Raw genomic sequence first — 17,611 nt, forward strand, 5'->3', positions numbered from 1 at the left:
GCTTTCATTAAAAATCCTGTGAGTCAACTGGCGGGAGAAACTCATGCACACTGTGCAGCTGCATCCTATGCCTGGGGTGCTGCCTCGTGTGGTGTCGCAGAATCTGACCTCCAACCCATGCTACAAATTCAAATCTTCTCTACCCATAGCCTGTGGAATACACGCTCCCTCTCTATATGCACAAGAGACCACTTGCAGGTTTCTTCAAATGTTACTTTTGTTCAGTGCAGCCTTATTAAACACTCACAGGTTTGGGCCTAAGGCATTTTAAGTTTCCTGCACAAAGCACATATTTTAGATCAACAAAATCTTCACTTTCAGTTTTGAAATGCTAATGAGGCTTACATACTGATCATTTGCCTGGCAGGTTATTTTTTTTACTTACCATATGCTGGCTGTGAAGTTTTTCCAGAAGGGTGTTGTCTGTGCCTTTGGGGAATCGACTCTCTTCATTTACCAAAGCCAGTAGACCCAGTTTCTACAGCCAAACAAGAGACAAGCTTTTACAGTCCGCAAAAGCTCCAAGCTCTACTATACAGCACCAAGCCAAGAATTAGCTGGACATTAAGCAATAAGCCCCGAGTTATACTCAGCATAACTTGAGCTGGAAGCAGAATTCTGGCCAGTCAATGCATTCAGCAAGCAGAACCTAATTCGAGATTATTTAGTAAAAATTCACATTAAGGTTTTACTCTAACGCTGCTCCCTGTCTAAAACTATGACACCCTTCCTAAGCTTACTGGCACCAATGAGCAGAAATCTGCTTTCTTGAGCTGAGGCTATGGCTAGAACAGCTCATACTTTTGCCAGGTCATGATGGGAAAAGGATCTAAGCGCTACGTGTTTTTAAAACCAGGAAACCCCAGGGAAGATCTCAAGACAATCAGCAGTCCTCACTATGCTCCCTGTCAACCGTCACAGATAAATGCTCACCTTCTCAATAAGGTCCAGGCACTCTGCATTATCCATCCAGTCAATGGCTTCCCAGTTTATCCCTTCCCTGACAGCCAAGAACAAACAGAAAAAAAAGATGTGAAATGCAAGATCCAATGCCCTGAGGTGCAGGAGAGTGGAAGTAGCTGAGCGCAGCAGCTGTCCCAGGACTCAAGATGATGTGCAGGAATTAGTCTTTGCCATGGTTGAGGAAAAAGAACAGGACACACAATGAGCTGCTAACACTAGGAGATGAAGTAGAAGACAGCCTTTCTTATCCATCCCAGCGATTTAGACTGATGCTTATTTTGTAGTCATTGAGGAAACTCCACACCAAGCACTGAGAAATTGTAGTTGCTGTCAAGTAACTCCTTGAGGAGTGATCAGCATCAGCCCAAGTGCTGGTGGTGATGGACAACTGCTGACCCACTAATCTGGAAAGCAAGCATGAAGCACATCTGCCAGAAGACAGAACCACAATTAATAGGTCCACCAGAAGAAGCAACGGAGCATCTTTCAGAATGGGAACTGATGTAGATACAGCACTATAATAAGCGTGCCTTGAAAATCATCCATGAAATTCTGTAAATCTGTGCTGCATGTGTTCTTCCCTAGTTTTGCTACGTTCTTACACCCCCATAATACAGGCCATTTATGTTTTCATAATTCAGAGAAGCCTGGGAGTAACTCTTGCTCAGGAATCCAAGGAAGAGTACAGGCTATGCAGGAAGCTATTTATCGACATTCTGATATAGACACCTTTCAGGTGAAGGCTAACATTTTGAAGACAGTGAAGCTGTTATCTACAAACCCTTCAGCCTAGGCTTCTTACTTTCAGGGTCAAAGCATTCAGGAACCTATGGCAACAGCTGGAAGCAACAAACTGGAATAATTTCTGATGAATGGAAAGAATTATCTGTCTCCTACAAGGAATGGAATATCTTATCCACTTAATGAGAAAAAATATGAGAAAAAGTTTACAGTGTTTCAGATCTTTGTAACAATGGGTGTGGAGGCCATATATTTTTATGAAAAGACCTCTTAGATTCCCTCTCAGAGGAAGAAGACCTTACAGAATTGAAAGGAGCAGAATTTTCTGAAACAAATCAAATCACAAATTAATCAAGTTGTCTCTAGTGCCTCAGCCCCCTTGTCTAATTGAATGACGAAATACATGGAGCTACTTACTAAACCTGAGGAAGCAAAGCTGATACTGGGAAAGACGAACTTTAATCACATCACCCTAGAATTACTTGATGAGTAGTCAATAATAAAATTCTTTTGTTCTTTCCAAAGTTCAGCCACAGAACTTAAACTCCTATGTAACCATGAGGAAAAAATCTTTTGTCATGATGATACCATTCTTAACACAAGCTTCCTGAAATAGTGGAATAGGCCCAAGAAGAGAGGGCATAAATAGCCTTGCAGTTTTGTAATCTTTAGAATTTCATGAATTGGCTATTCAGCAGTCTCCCTTTAAAAGGCTGCTCTCATTTGCCCTCACTGACCCTATTCAATTGCTTCATTCATAAACATAAAGGCTTCTGTTTCAGAGCAAGAACTGAAGTATTTATCTAGCAGCCTTCTCCAGAAGCAGAAATACTCTAGAACATCCCAGATACTTCACAAAATACAATCCAATATGAAGCCTACAAAAGAGAAACAGCTGTACAGAAAGACCCCTGTGCTCTTTCAGCTCGAGAATGAGCCTGATTTAAATCTCCTTGCTGAGTAAAAGAGCAGCATAGGAATCTCTAGGTCAGAAAGAGCTATTGTATATCTAACCATCTATCTTCAGCGACTTTACTTTTTTGCACACTAGGATTCCACATGCATAATGCCACCACTACCTTAGGCAAATCATTATCGAAGTCAGTAATAACATCAGTGACCGTGTATTCTGATGGGTTAAAACCCAAGATCTTCCCATCCACCTGAGAGATAGAAGGGAATGTGGACTTTCTAAATACTACAAGGGAGAAAGCTTTTGCTTGGAGACAAGTGAACTATGCTGGCAAAGCACATGCACTTACTGAAACACATCCAGAGTCAGAGATGCACTAAGGCCCCACTGCCCCCACTGTCTTAACAGTAGGGACTGAACAGCACAAAGGAGGAATGATGTCCTCCATTCTACCACCTACAAAAGCAATAGGGGCCCCACTCCCTCAGTTTGTTACCTATTGTACTCCAGCTGCTCCAAGGAGAAGATGTGTTTGTTGAAATATTCCTGGAGTTTCTCATTTGCATAGTTAATGTTAAACTGCTCAAATCGATTCACCTGTGAGAAGAAACAAAGATTATAAAATCTAACATTCTTATCCCTGGGCTCTAAAACAATCTATAACAGTGATGGAAAAGGTGCCAAGCCTTGAATCAAGCCAGAGTCCGCAGAACTCAGGAGTGTCAGATGGATGTGAGGAGGACAGTATGAGGAGGTCCGCTAGGAGAACAGCTTTTATAGCTCATACAAAGTTGATTCAGTAGGCCTAAATGGTAGTAAAGAATGCTAAAGACAATCACATTTCTCTTCTTAGGAAGAAAGAAATATAATAGTTCTCTAAGTGGTAGGTCACTGGGCTTTTACTTTTGTAAAATATCTAAGCAGTCAATATATGGCTACTCAACATATATCCCTCATCAATTGCAGTCAGAAACATTACACAGAAAACTCTCACCACAAGGCAAAAGACATGTAAACAAACAACATGCATGTAAGATTTGGACATTTAGTTCATATGCAAGTAAAAAATTTAATATTACCTCTCACAGCATATCTGCTTAAACATAAGCCAGGCCTTAAACATAAGCCTTTATCAATACAGGTGGCAGAAACGGGCAACTAAATATATCTTGCTGCCCACAGAGGGAAGTGGCAGTGGAAAAATCCCAGAATGGCCTATGCTAACATAAACAGGATACAAACCTACTAAAATTCCTTCCTATATGCACCGACATTCTCCAAAATCAACCCACTCGGCAAAAGACAAAATCCTGACCTGAAAGTTCTCGAAGCCAAAGATATCCAGGATGCCCACAGACTTAAAGTTTTCCTTGCCTTTGATCTTTGTATTAATCTTGCTAATGAGCCATGAAAAACACTGGGAATACAGTGCCATAGAGAGGGAGTCCCTGGAGTCAGCTGCCTATAAATGCAAAAAGAAAAAATTAGTTACAGGGAGAAGAGAAGGTGTAAGGGGCACCACAAATCTCTACAGGACTTCAGGTGTGTCCACTCCTCTTTAGATGTCTGTCTCTGTACTGGTCATGCATATGAACAGTCAACATTCAAGTCCACAAATAGCCCAGCCACACACAGATGTACCATGTCTGACCTTTGGGTAACACAGCTTGAGAGGCTGAAGGAAGCAGCAAAATCCTTGACATGCTTTGGAACAAGTGCTGGGGCAGAGAAGGTCACAAACTACCTCATTACTAAGCCCGTAGCAGTCATTTGCATCACCTGAGCCAATATTTGCACTGACAGGCAAGGTATCTCAGTTCAGTATTTCTAGTAGAGCTGTCAAATGAGAGTCGACTCATTTTTTTAAAAAACTGGTAAGGCAGGATTTAATAGAGTATTCTGTCACCAATTAGTCTCAATATTCTCCTCTTGAAAACACTCCTGCAAACAGCACTATCTTACTGGAAGACTAGGTAGGCCAGCCAACAGCCAGGATACATGCCCCAGTAGACTATGGGTTGAGAGACCTTTCTGATGCTAACCCAGCATCCTGGGCAGCGAACATAACCAAGTGTGACAGGTGGCAAAAATAACTTAAATTGTGATTACTAACCGGCAGCAGATATTTGGGTGTATGTAAGCATGTGGATGAACGTCTGAAATTGAACTTCCGACATCTCAAGCAAAAGCCTGCTACTTGGTAGCTCTAACAGGAATGGGCTGGTTGCAAGTTTTCATAACATTTGGACTAAACAAAAGTGGCATGCTCCAAATCCTCCAGTTAATAAAAAGACATGAGACAGAACTACATATTAAGAGGCTGATCACATGCTGTCCTGCACATATACTTTTTAGACTGGAGAACCAAGAGTTAGGGTTCTGGAAAGAAGAGGAGGCCAAAAATAAGGGTTCTGGAAAAGAAAATGTAGTCCCAGTGAGTACAAAAAGGGGCCAGGAAAGAAGGCGGCAAAGATCTTGACTGGAAGAAAGGTAGTACAAGCAGGGAAAGAGCCTGGAGATCAGAGACGTGTGGAGACAAATGAGAGTATACTCAAAGACCTTGGCTGTTAGTTTCTGAGACTGCAAGGAGCTACACAACATAAACCAACAGAACTTTCTGCCTGACCCTCCTGGTCAAGCAGCCACCTCCCTACTGAGAAAAGAAAGCTGAATGTAAGCTGAGGGATGAGTGAGCAAGTATGTGAAATAATCAAGTAGGGTAAAAGGTATAATCTTGTCATTTCATAAATAAACAGCAGTATCCAGATCAATTACAGGCTGTTTACTCTTTCTTGCTTGTGGCACCAGGGCAATGACTACAGTAGACCTGACCAGCAATGACCAAGATCATCTAAATGCACCCTCATCCTCTTTTGTTTTACAAGCCTGAATAACACAACCTCTCCTGTTCTGCTTCACTAACAGCACAGGCCAACTGCCTCTAAATCCTTCCAGGCTCTCTCAGCAAGCTTCTGAGGCCCAATCTGTAAGATCTGCCTTTTTACTTAGTCTCACTCTCCTCCTTTCTTCTCCTGGATAATATCTCCCCTGCAGCCACCCAAGGCCTAGGACATAGCAATCTTCCTATCTCTACAGAAGAGAACATTTCAAAACATGGGCACACATGACTCTTCTGGGTGTTTCTTCCCTTCATCAGATGGTCTTGTCTTTTTAGTTGGGACTGAAAATGCCCTCAAGGCCATGCCTCTGTAGTGTCTCTGACTACACAGTAAGCTGGACTAATTTTCCAGGAACAGGACCTCCCTATCCAGCTGTAACCAAAGCCATTTTCCCCATAACATGGCTTGAATGCGGTTCTCAAAGGCTCCTTTCATCCTCCCTGCTTCGCCCGCCTTCAGGCCAGTTCATCCATTCAGCCCACTAAAATGTCAAAGCTTAGATGGGTAGAGTCCATTACACAATAAGCAATTCCTGGCAGCTCTATCAATGCATTCCCGCAATAAGTGGGAATAGGTGGGCACAGTACATAAGGGCTTAAGCCAAACAGTCGTTACAGGCCCAGTGTTCAGTGCAACAGGCTCATCTAGTGAAGACAGCTAAGTAGTAGAATCCACTTGCTATAACAATTTTCTTGCAGTCTTAGTACTTCACTGGGCTGCAGCAGTTAAGTGTGGGATCCAACATGCGGCAGCGTCAGGAATAGCTATACTATCAGGGAAAACTCTGTTCAAGGAGATTCTTATAAATTCTACAACTGCACATTGTTGCTCTGAACTGCATGGACTGTCTCTGACATTATTTTAAGACATCCATCCTTGTGCACTGATATAGAAAGATCATTTCTTATTATGGATTATTTAGGATAGACAGCTGAGAAGAGGAACTGTGGTAGTGGATACGGAGGGTATGTACCATACACTACACAATTTCATTGCAAAGTTAAGACTATGAAAAGAAAGATATCATTTCTTAAAGGCAAAGCTTTGTTTGTGATATGTTAGCACATGTGTTCATAGCAAGAAAAGAAGCAAATACTCTGCTGACATGAGCAGCTTGAATATGATATCCAGTTATAGGCACTTCACTTCTTAAAATATGTGGGAAAACAGAGACAGAAGAAGGAGAGGAGATTTAGAATTTTTTTTACAAGGATACATTGAAGGAACTGGATTGTTTAACAAGAGAACTTCACATGAAAAACTTCACAGAAGTGGAAGCTTATGAGGCAGACAGCTGGGATGTCAAAGGTAATCTGAATATGAGGAAAATCTTTTCAGCTCCAGACTCTACTGCAGCTAAAGCAGGGTACTTAAAGAGGCTATGAAATTCTTCCATGGGAAATCTGAAGGGAAGTTAGATAGACATCCATCAGAGAAAGCCTAGTAATTCTGGTTTGTTTGCCAATGTAAGGGTTGGGCTGATAATCCTCTGCAGTCTGTGCCAGCACATTTCCATTACAGATGTTCATTTTTCTATAACAATATATTCTATCCTAGGAATATTATTCCTTGTTTCTTAATGTCTTGCATTTTATTAATGACAGAAGACTTTCTGCAGTCATCCATACATGGACCTAGAACACCAAGAGTGCCCTCAAGTGATCAGCAACACCACAAATTAAAGGTAGTAGGCACAACGCTGTAACAGATAAGCAGGATTAGCTCCAGCATGCAGTACAGGTTCAGAAGATAAGAACCACGTATCAGTTCATTTGGTCCTCCCTTGCTGCTGTATGGACACACAAAGATGCTACTGTGGGGTAACAACCTACTATCTGCCAGATATATTGTGGTAACTACGTGCAAGTTTTTCTCTTCCAGTAAATGCAGTGTAACCAGGGAGTTCTGCAAGGCAAAAGCATGCACACATGCAATTGCCACTAAGGATCTCATGTACCTTCTACATGACATGAGCATGACCAATTCCTGGTGAGGAAAGGTGACTTAAAACCAGTCATGTGCACTGCCATTTGCAAGTGAACTCCACTGTAAAGCCTAAAAAGTGAAGTCAGCATTGGGACCTGAACTACCAATAAGGGCAAAACACTTGAGGACACAGCTGAGCACCTACAGGGCACAACAGAAACTAAATCTGAATGGATGATACATGAGGGAGACAGAGGGCCAGGAAATGCAGTAGTAGTAGCAGCATACACTAGGACACTTACCTGTTCCACAGTGAGAGGGGAGCTGATCTCTTCCCCACGCAAAATCATGGACCTCTGTGTCAGTACTTCAGAAAGCTGGAAGGCATCTAGGCCCAGGAGGTCACTGGCGATGTTCAGCACTAATAACAGAGGAGGACACACTTTTTTTCTCCTGCATGGACCCCCATTGCTCATGAGGATCCATATTCTGCAGCTTAGTGAGGAAATCCCAGGACTCCTAGCAAGGCAAGTGACTAAGCCTCAGCACAAAACACACTCCCTTTTACTTAATTGTCTTTGGCATATCCAACAGCACCAGTTAGGGGCCATGGTCACAAACTCATACAAATCAGCCTTTCTGCTGACAAAAGGAAGCACTGTACAAAGCTCAGCACCAGCAAGATATTTATTGAAGGAGAAGATATATTCTCCTGAAGGCACAATAGTGCATTCTGAGCATGGGATGCTAAACTTTGATGTCAAGAAAAGAGGCAATTAACTTAAGTCTTGAAGCACTAGTACTACATGTTTATCCTTTCTGTCTGTTTAGAGATTCACCTTATACCAGACCAGCTCAGACTGGAAAACTGTAACAGAGCACACACGACCAGATGCTTCAAAGAAAGATGTCAGAGAGTCTGTAACAGACTACTTTTATCTCAAACTCCCCCCGTTCCTATTTTTTCCCGATCTTTCAATGTAAAAGAGAAACCATGAGGCTGTGGACTCAGTCTGAGATTATCCAGGAGAACAAATAGACCAGAGGGCCAAAGCCCAGCCAAATCATACTGGTGCTCTGAAGCCATGCAGACTGTGGCAATGCTTTTGCAGGGTAAACTGCCGGGAATCTGCTGGCAAAGGCACTGCAGACCAGCATAGCACAGGGAGAAAGGATGATGGAGTGAGCTTTACTGGGGCCTTATGGGGCTTTGCATGGCATGCCGAGTTGCTAAGGTCCCACTCACCTGCTTTCGTGGTAATCTGGGCTCCGCCAGCGGTCATGAATTCAATATTTCCCAGATGAAGTGTGCCAGAAAGAAGTTTGAAGATGTCTCTGATTTCTTCAGTGCTGAAGTCTACCACCTTCATGGCAGTCTGTGCAAAACCAGAAAGCTAATGTTGGCTGTACCTGCAGCCACAGTACAGTGCAACCCCCACACTCATGCCCAGGCTGTGCAAGATGTAAAACTTAGAATTACAGTCATCATGAATCAAATCGAAATAGGATGGCACAGCACCTCTCTCAGCTATACATCTGTCAATGATCTTCACTGTCTCCCATTCTCTCCTTCAGTTACCCTATCGCCATCTGAGGCAGGTGGACATTTGCCCTATCCACAGTTAGACTTTGCGCCTGATGTTGCCTGTCTGTTAAAGGAAGAACATGTATGTTTGTGTCTGCGTGAGGAAATCCTTCCCTGAACACTGGCAGCACAGGTTACAGCTGTCACTGGATTGCTTCTACATTCTGCCTTATTGCCTTCCCTGAAGGATAGATCCACATAAAATACCTAATTCACTCTGATCCCTGTAACCCCCTTAATTTATTCTAGTTTAGAATAGTAGATCTGTGCAGCAAGATTCAAAACCAGACTTCCAGTATTAACTGCTAGAAGGTTAGAAACAGGTTACCAGATAATGAGGAAGAATGGCAGATTCCCTCTGTCTTAGTCCATGCATGTGAGGCAGGGTTCTTCGGACGTTCTTGGGACTTTGAGAGATAGAATCTAGTTTTCATCCATTTGCCCTGCCAGGGTTCTAGTTCCCTTCTTTCCTCCAGGCCTCTCCTCAGCTGAAGTATAAATGCCATGTCAGCATTGAAACCTCTGCTGTACAGGAGACACTTCCCTTAAATTACAACTAAGCAGGAGCTATTGAAATCCTAAGTTGACTCGTTTCACCTTGCCTATCTGGTTTTATCTACATTATTAAAGCCCTCAGGCCAACAGCCACTTACTGAACAGAACACAAACTGCATATTCATTTTGCTAAACCCATAACCTCTGGTAAAGTTACAGATGTCTATTGACATCTGTGTGTTATTTCAGAATATGCCATTTGCACAGTTGATACAACTTTACCAGAACACTTTTTGAGAGCACTACCTTCAGACCAGACTGTTCCCCTTCTGATGGTCAATGTGCAGTTTCCTGCATCACACCATCTAGAGGACTCCCAGGAACCATTATGGGGTGAGGTTTATGTTCTCCAAAGTCTCCGTCATTCTAAGTTAATATTCATCCTTGACTGTTGCCCAAATTCCCCTATTTCTGTAAACTAAAAACACTCTTTGAGTCTTGTTTTTACCACAAACAGTTAGAGCTGAGTTTCAGATTCATTGAACACCAAATCTTGGCTCAGGGGAAATAAATTCTGCCTGTCAGATATAGACCTGGCAGCATGTTTAGCCATTGGATTGTGTCCAGAAGTTCAGGAGTAGTTAGGACAGGACTCACCATGACCTTACTGAACATCTCTACATCATTCAGGTTCTCATCAGTCACACAACCAGACTGGTTTAAGTAGCGATAAGTCTCTGGCTCAGAAAGGGAGAGGCTCTCTGAAACAGAGGAAAAAGAGGAAGGGAGAAGAAAGACAACAATTTATTTAGCAATCACCCTTTTCATTCTACAATCTTGGTCCCCCCAAACTCTCCATGGGGAGAGTTCATCTGGACAGATGCCATACCTCTCAAAAGCCATGCCTAGACAGTGAATGCACTGGGGAAGAGAAAGAGAAGGGTGTGCAGTAACCAAGCTTGCAGATGGTATGCAGAATGATTAAGAGCAGACAAATTCCAAGATGCAGAGTTGCAGAGGAATATTTCAATACTGATTTGACTCAGAAAAAAAACCCAAAACACAGAAGATGAAATTAAATCTCAAAGTGTATAGAAACATAGTCTTAACTGTACAGACAGAGTAATGACCTCTAAATTAGGTATCACCACTTGAGACAGAGTTCAGACATTCACAGTAAGATTTCTGAAGGCATCATCCTGGTGCTGAGTAGCAGTCAAAAACTGAATACAATTCAGTTCCTTCAGTTTTAGAAGGAGCACAGAACTAAACATAACATTAAGTCTCTGTCCATATCCATAGCACAACCACATCTTAAATACTATCTGCAGGCTTGATCTCCCACTCTGAAAAGGATAGAGGAGAAATGGAAAAAAATCTATGGAGAAAGGAGAGAAGGATGATCATGGGACAGAAATATACTATAGACAGGAGAAATGAAGCAGTCTAGGACAACCAGTGTGGAAAGGGAGATGCGGAAGAATAGTGGAGATCTCCTGAAGAAAATAATCTGGCTTGCATGCTTTCCCCAAGTACTTGCTGATAACCATGGTTCCCACTATTTCCCTTTGCTTTGACTGATCTCTGAACTGACCCACATGGCTATTCCTGCGTGAACTCCCTAAACTGAAGCCCTATTTTCTTCCATTCCGTGTCAGGCCCAATTCTTCCATCTTATTTTTTTCTAGCACACACAGAACAAAGGCATAAAGAAATTCCCCAGCCTCTCAAAACCAGAGTGCAACTTTAACATGTTCCTGACTGCCTATATGACCTCTCCAGCAAGAGCATCAGTGCCTAGCAACACCTGGGCCAGGTACACACAGATGTTGCTAAGAGGATGCTGCACTACAGAGAGGATTCCTCCACAGCTTGAAGCTGCCACTTCCTCTGCATGCAGTCTTCCAGACTCACCTCTGACTTTGCCATGTACAGAGGTATAAGCCCTTTGTTCAGATACTAAATAGTTTTGACTTTAGTTCTGCCACTACATTACTGGTCTTTATAATTCATCTCTCTCCTATTACCTGTACTGAAGGCTTGTTGTAAAAGTACTTCTGTTAGCCCTACCTTGAAACTCCTTGAACAGCTCCCATCAGCATCTGAATCAAGACTCCCTACCCTCCCTTTGCCTCTAGCCAGTTTAATTACCTCATCTCTCTACACCTCTGCTTCACATTGCATGGACTTTTCCCTCCAGCTCAGAATGCCTGAAGTATCTTTTCTCATACTGCATTTCTGTCATCCTCAGCCTCTTTCTCTCACCCTTCCTTCTCTCACCCTTCCTTTCTGTTCCCATGAAATCAGCACATGGTCTTCAAGAAAGAATTATGTATCAAGTACCTGAAATATCCATACTCTAGTTGACTTACACCTGCTGGACTGGAGAGAGTACAGAACCATATTCCCAGAAAATGAAATTACCTTTCTGCTCCCCACTCACACCAGCTAGCAGAGCATAAAAGATGTGGTAATTCCTCTCTCCAGGGTTCTGGTGCACCACTCTGTTCTGAAACAAAGAATAACGGAGTCGCCAGTAGAAAGAGATCATGCCAGTGCTTGAAAAAGCAGAGAGGACCAGGATACAGGTAAATCTCCAGGTCAAGGCACAATAAGAGTTTCTTCCAATTTAGTGATGGAGTTGTCTAAATAAGCTTTACATCAAGATCTTGTCATGTGTGGCTGTGCAACTAAGTGCATACAGGCTTCTCTGAACTCAGAGAGTGCATACATGAACAAACTGAGCCTTATCAGTTCTGAACCTGCTCCTCAGCGCGTTCCTCAGTCCCAAGCAAACTACACTGGATGTCTGCATTTGGAGTTGTACCCCATATTCCTCTCTACAGAACTGAGTTTCCAGGTATTTGTTCTCTCTCCCACAGCTTTTTTAAGAGTTTCTCTGTATTGCACAGCATTTACCAAAGACAAAAGTATAGGCTCTGAAAGATAAAGGACAAACATTTTTCTTCCATCATCCTCTTCCTCAGCTGGGACAGTGGCAGTAGTAACACCTCAGAAGCTAACATCTATGTGCTGTGATGGAGGCAGCATCATCCAGAAGGAGAGATAGCACTTCCTCACCATACTATGAGGAGAGGGCTCACCCACAAGTCAGTAGAGGTGATACATACCTTCTCCAGTAAATCTGAACAGTATGCTAAGGAGAAAACATTCAAATGACATATGCACAGATCTCCTGACGACTGACAAAGAATCTTATAAACACATTTGGATGAATCCTGTAACAAGCAACAAATCATTAAATAACTGCTGCTTGGGAAAGTGGACAAACAGCAGTCACAAACATCATCCTGATCCTCCCCTCCACTCCTTATCCCCAGAGGCATTATGTGCCAAAGAGACATTTAAAAGGGCAATGTCAGATAGAGCATAAGATCTGCACAATGGTCAGGTAACCTAACAAAGGGTGAGACACGTTAGGGATACCTAGAAAGATTACAGAGGCCACTCTAATCTCAAAGTCTGTATTGCACAAAGCAAATCTTGCGTCAGATATCATTGCTTCTGCAAGACACCGCTATCTTTAATCTACGAACAGCATAAAGAGCAGAGACTAAACAATCCAAGCCTGTTATTTACAACAGTAGTAAATCCATCTGGCCGCTGCTCCAGTGGAAATTAGTGTGGTTTGCAGTCAGCAGCAGCTTTGAACATCAAGAAATGTAGCCAGGACACATTTAGCTGCCTCATGTAGACAAAAGATAAACAAAGCCTTTGGCAGAGAGGTACATGGGCACACAGTGGTTATGGCACAACACAAGTTGACTACATCCAGTCTTCCCTGTCCTAGTCACTGGAACAGGCTCCTCAGGGAAGTGGTCACAGCACTATACTATCAAAGTTCAAGAAGCGTCTGGATGATGCTTTTAGTCATATAATTTAGTTCTAGGTAGTCCTGAGAGGAGCAGGGAGTTGGACTTGATGATCCTTACAGGTCACTTCCAACTTGAGATATTCCGATTTTGTGATTGGGGTTCCAAGTTCTGATGGAGATGGGCAGCCCAAAACAGGGAGTCATACTTGGCCCTCTAAATTCCTGTTCTTGCATCCAAATACTGTACAGAATATATTCTTAGCTTGGTCTCACTTTTCTAAATAATTAATTCTTTGACAGAGCTAACATAAGGGAACCATCTTCTGGGAAAAAACAGGATGCAATTAACATTAGGGATCTTCCTAGGTAGCAAATTCTAGGGATTTAAGCATCAAGCTGTTGCAACTGCCAAAGCAAAGAGTCAAACTATGTCCCTACCTAATGTAGTACCTAGGCAAAAGTTTCCAGAGTTAGGTACTGCGGAGCCACCAAACAAACACTTCTTCCCTCTGTAACTTGTGAATTTGCCAACAGTTATGAACTACCTGTGAGAAACCATTATGAGGGATGTCCTGACCCACTGAGTTCCTCCCCTTCTTTATTCACTCCATCCATTTCTGGTCCACTGAAGAAAAGGATACAATCAGTTACTCGTCCTCCCTGGATGTGTCCATGTTGAGAAAAGTGCAGCTGAATGAACTTGCCAAAGCGGCTGGAATTGTTGTTATAAACTGTCTTGGCATTTCCAAAGGCCTCCAGAATAGGGCTGCGGAAACAAGGTGATGAAAATATGAGTGGTGATGAGACAGTATTACAGCAAAGCTTTTGCTGTCTGCACAGTGGGCACTGCCATGTGAGATCAATTTGTTACAGCACCAGACTGGACAAGAAAGAAGAGCTCAAGGGCAAGAAAGTATGGCAAGAGTAATTTAACACACTGCTAGATGAATTTTAAACCTATGGGACTGGAGTTAATTAGATCAGTCTCCCATCAGTATGGGCAGCTGGTGTCCACACTGTAGAGGGCATTCCCCACCAATGTGGCTTCAGAAAATGAAAAGACACAGTCAGGTTGTGTACTTAACATAGCAGCATACCATGAAATGGGTTTGTATTGTTTTCAGGATTTTCAGAAGCATCAGACATACAGGGCAAACACTCTGTAGCTTTAAACCATATACTTCTTTGATTCTGTTTCTGCCTTTGAAAGGGAAAATAGCATAAGCTGTCTGTTAAAATTGAAGGTAAATATTTTCAAACTATCAGAAAAACATAGTACTAAACAGAGTTGTTTGGTACTGAAATTTGATACCAGAATACACAAACCCTTGTTGTTAGTTAAATCTAGCTTAGGTTGATATAAACCACATGGTTTCCAACCAGAGGAAATATATATACATTATAGATTTTAAAACATCATTTTAAGAGTGCGACATCATCCACATCAAGAAAAAGATGTTACCCCCCCAAAAAAATTATCTATCACCAAAAATGGATGATGAATTGAAGAATTTTGTTTTCTGGTCACCCTCCTGTCTTCAGCAGGTTCATGCAACATGGAAAATAGTGAGTCAAAATGCAGCTTGGCTCTTGCTCCACAGAACAGTACAGGAGAAAAGCCTAAACAATTCAAATTGACATGCTGAATTCAGGATTAAAATATTCATTTTTGCAATTTAGCCAATTCTAAAATATTCTGGAGTCCTGAAAAGCAAGGAGTCACAGGGATGCTACAAGAACAGCCTGTATGCAGTCATGTTTAATTCTAAAATACACTTAGGTTTTAACAAAAGTTATTGCAGTTGTTGCCCTGAGATATACTGTTTTTTTAAAACATCTCCATCCATCTACTGTGCAATTCCACTTGAGAGAGGGGCAGATAAAAGATTGTTCCCAAATATTATAACATGACAATGTTATAATGCTGAAAGCTTCAGGCCTTGCAGGTATTAAGCTAAGTGAGAGCTACGGTTGTGGGAAAGGCCCAACAACATGCAGGAAACTGCAGGCATCATTTTCCCAATTTATTTCTTGACAATATCACTTTGAACAAACAAAAGCACAGAAATGAAATTGCTCTGCTATAATACATTACCATTTCAGAAAACCCAGCCACAGAAATCTGTGTGTGCACATCAGGAGCTAAGTTCCTTGCCCTGGAGAATATAAACTACAAGACCCATGCCTCTGAAACAAGTATGTAAATCAGAACACTGCACAGGAATAGCCCTCTGAGCGCACAAACACCACGAATCAACAAAAATTAATGCGGACAACCAGAGAAACAGAGGACAGTGTTACGTTATTTGACGACCACAGCTGCAGTGAGCATGCAGTAACCAGCCAGCCAACCTTTATGGCTCTAAATCATGTTAAATTAGATAAACAAAGCACAAGGAAGTATCTTTACTGTTCAGTTTGGCAACAGGCTCACGCACATGAGTGCAGCAGTCTTTCAGGGATGGGGAAGAAACAGGCATGTGGGTGTTTGAGGTTGGTGGCAGCTGCAAAGCACAGGGTTGGTTGAAGTGATACAGCCAGGAGTGAGGGCAGGTGCCTGGGCTGAGCAAACTGCCCACGCTAGCAGGCACATCACAATGTGGCATTTGATGCAGCAGTGAACTGTGTGAGGTGGAGCGGTACATCAGGAAGATGATGATGGCCGCTCAGCTGGATGAGGGCAGGGTGTGTTGCAGGACTCAAAACAATGGGAACCAGTTTCAGCAGGACAGCAGAAAGTGAAGCCTGGAGTTTCGAAATATTGCATATACGCAGCTCCAAGATTCAGACACATAATGGAAGACAAAAAAGAAGATTTGAAGACTAGAGGGATGAGCAACAGGAAACCCAACATGGAGAAGACAGAAGATCCAGAGTCACGTGAGCAAGAAAAAAAGCTGAAAGGAGAGTTAGAAGAATTTTTAATGGACTGATGAATATTTTTAAGAAGGAAAACAGACTAAACCAACAGTGCCATGGCAGTTTTCAGAGCCTGATTTCTGAGAAATACACCAAGCATAAATGTTACAACACACAAACAAGTGATTGGAAGCTGAGGTATCCCTTTGTTTATAATGCTGTCTGAAATGGAGAAAGAATTCAGCATTGTTCCTGGGTACGTGCTGAGATGCAAGGATGAAAATCCGACATAAACTAATCCAAGGAGGGCCACTGGCAGAGTAAGTGAAGCCAAACTGCAAACACAGGAGGCAGACTGGTTAGGAGTGGCAGCAGCTTCTGGCTCTGGGCCAGGTCTTCAGATTCTCACGACAAATCAAATTCTCTTGCAGTTGTATTACAATGCACTAGATATGCCCTAGAGACGTACACAAAACAGGTTGGGAGCTCTTACTCCACTCCTCACAGCTGCGGGATCTTCCAGCCTCAGGAATCATTTAACTACCATCCTAAGCTTTCTGTATCAGTCACGTTACCACCTAACTGCTAAGCAGGCTTGATCCTTCTAAGAAGCTTGCCTTAAAGCAGATTTTTCAGATCTTGAGTCATGACTGAATCACACTTAAGAGCTTTTTGCAATTTGCAAAAGTTCCTGGTAAAATCTGCGCACCTGCAAAGGATAAATCATCCAACAGTAATCTCTTGAGCACCAGATTCAAAGGCAACAACCTGTCTGCTCGATGCTGCTCTGCTCACAAGGATCCTAAATATGACAATGCTCTTGCAGCTGCCACATTAGACACCCCAGGTCTGCTCAGGCTATTTTCACCACAGTTACTAGAAGCTTTTTTTATGTCACCATCCTCCAGGAAACATTTCTTCTCTCTACTTTCTTGTCCCTGAAATATGCCACATGCATGTAAGTCACTTCTACACAGACAATTCAAAGGGTTCCATCTTATTGCACAGCTAGATCCTGTTGCAGGTACCCAATTAGGTTTCTGCAACTATCACAGGCTCAAACTGGGATCAATCTGCATCCTCACCCCTGACAGTACTGAACTGCAAGACCCCCAGCAGGGTCCTCCGATCACAGGCAAGACAGTCTTGTGATGGAAAATTTTTGTGTAATATAATTTATTAAATAGAATTCAGGTGTTAAATAGGTACTTAAGTAAACATCTTTCCTCCCTCTTCCCAAGGCTTACCTGGTGTCAAACACCTATTGCCCTTCTTTTCTCAGCCTCAGCTTCCATTTTTAGCTGATATTTAAAATAGTCCCTCACAGCTACCCCCACAAGGCAGCAAAGGAGGCTGAGACCACACACACAACTTTTTGAATCACAGAATCATAG

General features: G+C 42.5%; 1 protein-coding gene across 2 annotated transcripts in view; it reads right to left on the bottom strand.

Moving 5' to 3' along the window:
* The window catches only part of LOC138722727 (unconventional myosin-X-like), a 93,810-nt gene that overhangs the window by 49,466 nt on the left and 26,733 nt on the right, over positions 1–17,611 (bottom strand). The window contains exons 6-15 of one of the 2 annotated variants that reach the window (XM_069861242.1): positions 14,000–14,124; positions 12,655–12,668; positions 11,948–12,032; positions 10,181–10,284; positions 8,690–8,819; positions 7,746–7,864; positions 3,933–4,079; positions 3,114–3,214; positions 934–1,000; positions 386–478 (exon numbers count right to left, since the gene is read on the bottom strand). In XM_069861242.1, the coding sequence (XP_069717343.1) occupies positions 386–478; positions 934–1,000; positions 3,114–3,214; positions 3,933–4,079; positions 7,746–7,864; positions 8,690–8,819; positions 10,181–10,284; positions 11,948–12,032; positions 12,655–12,668; positions 14,000–14,124 (985 nt within the window). The remainder of the gene's footprint in view (positions 1–385; positions 479–933; positions 1,001–3,113; positions 3,215–3,932; positions 4,080–7,745; positions 7,865–8,689; positions 8,820–10,180; positions 10,285–11,947; positions 12,033–12,654; positions 12,669–13,999; positions 14,125–17,611) is intronic. The other variant, XM_069861241.1, reaches the window with a different exon arrangement.

This window comes from Phaenicophaeus curvirostris, chromosome 7, assembly GCF_032191515.1.
Source record: "Phaenicophaeus curvirostris isolate KB17595 chromosome 7, BPBGC_Pcur_1.0, whole genome shotgun sequence".
Lineage (NCBI taxonomy): Eukaryota > Metazoa > Chordata > Aves > Cuculiformes > Cuculidae > Phaenicophaeus > Phaenicophaeus curvirostris.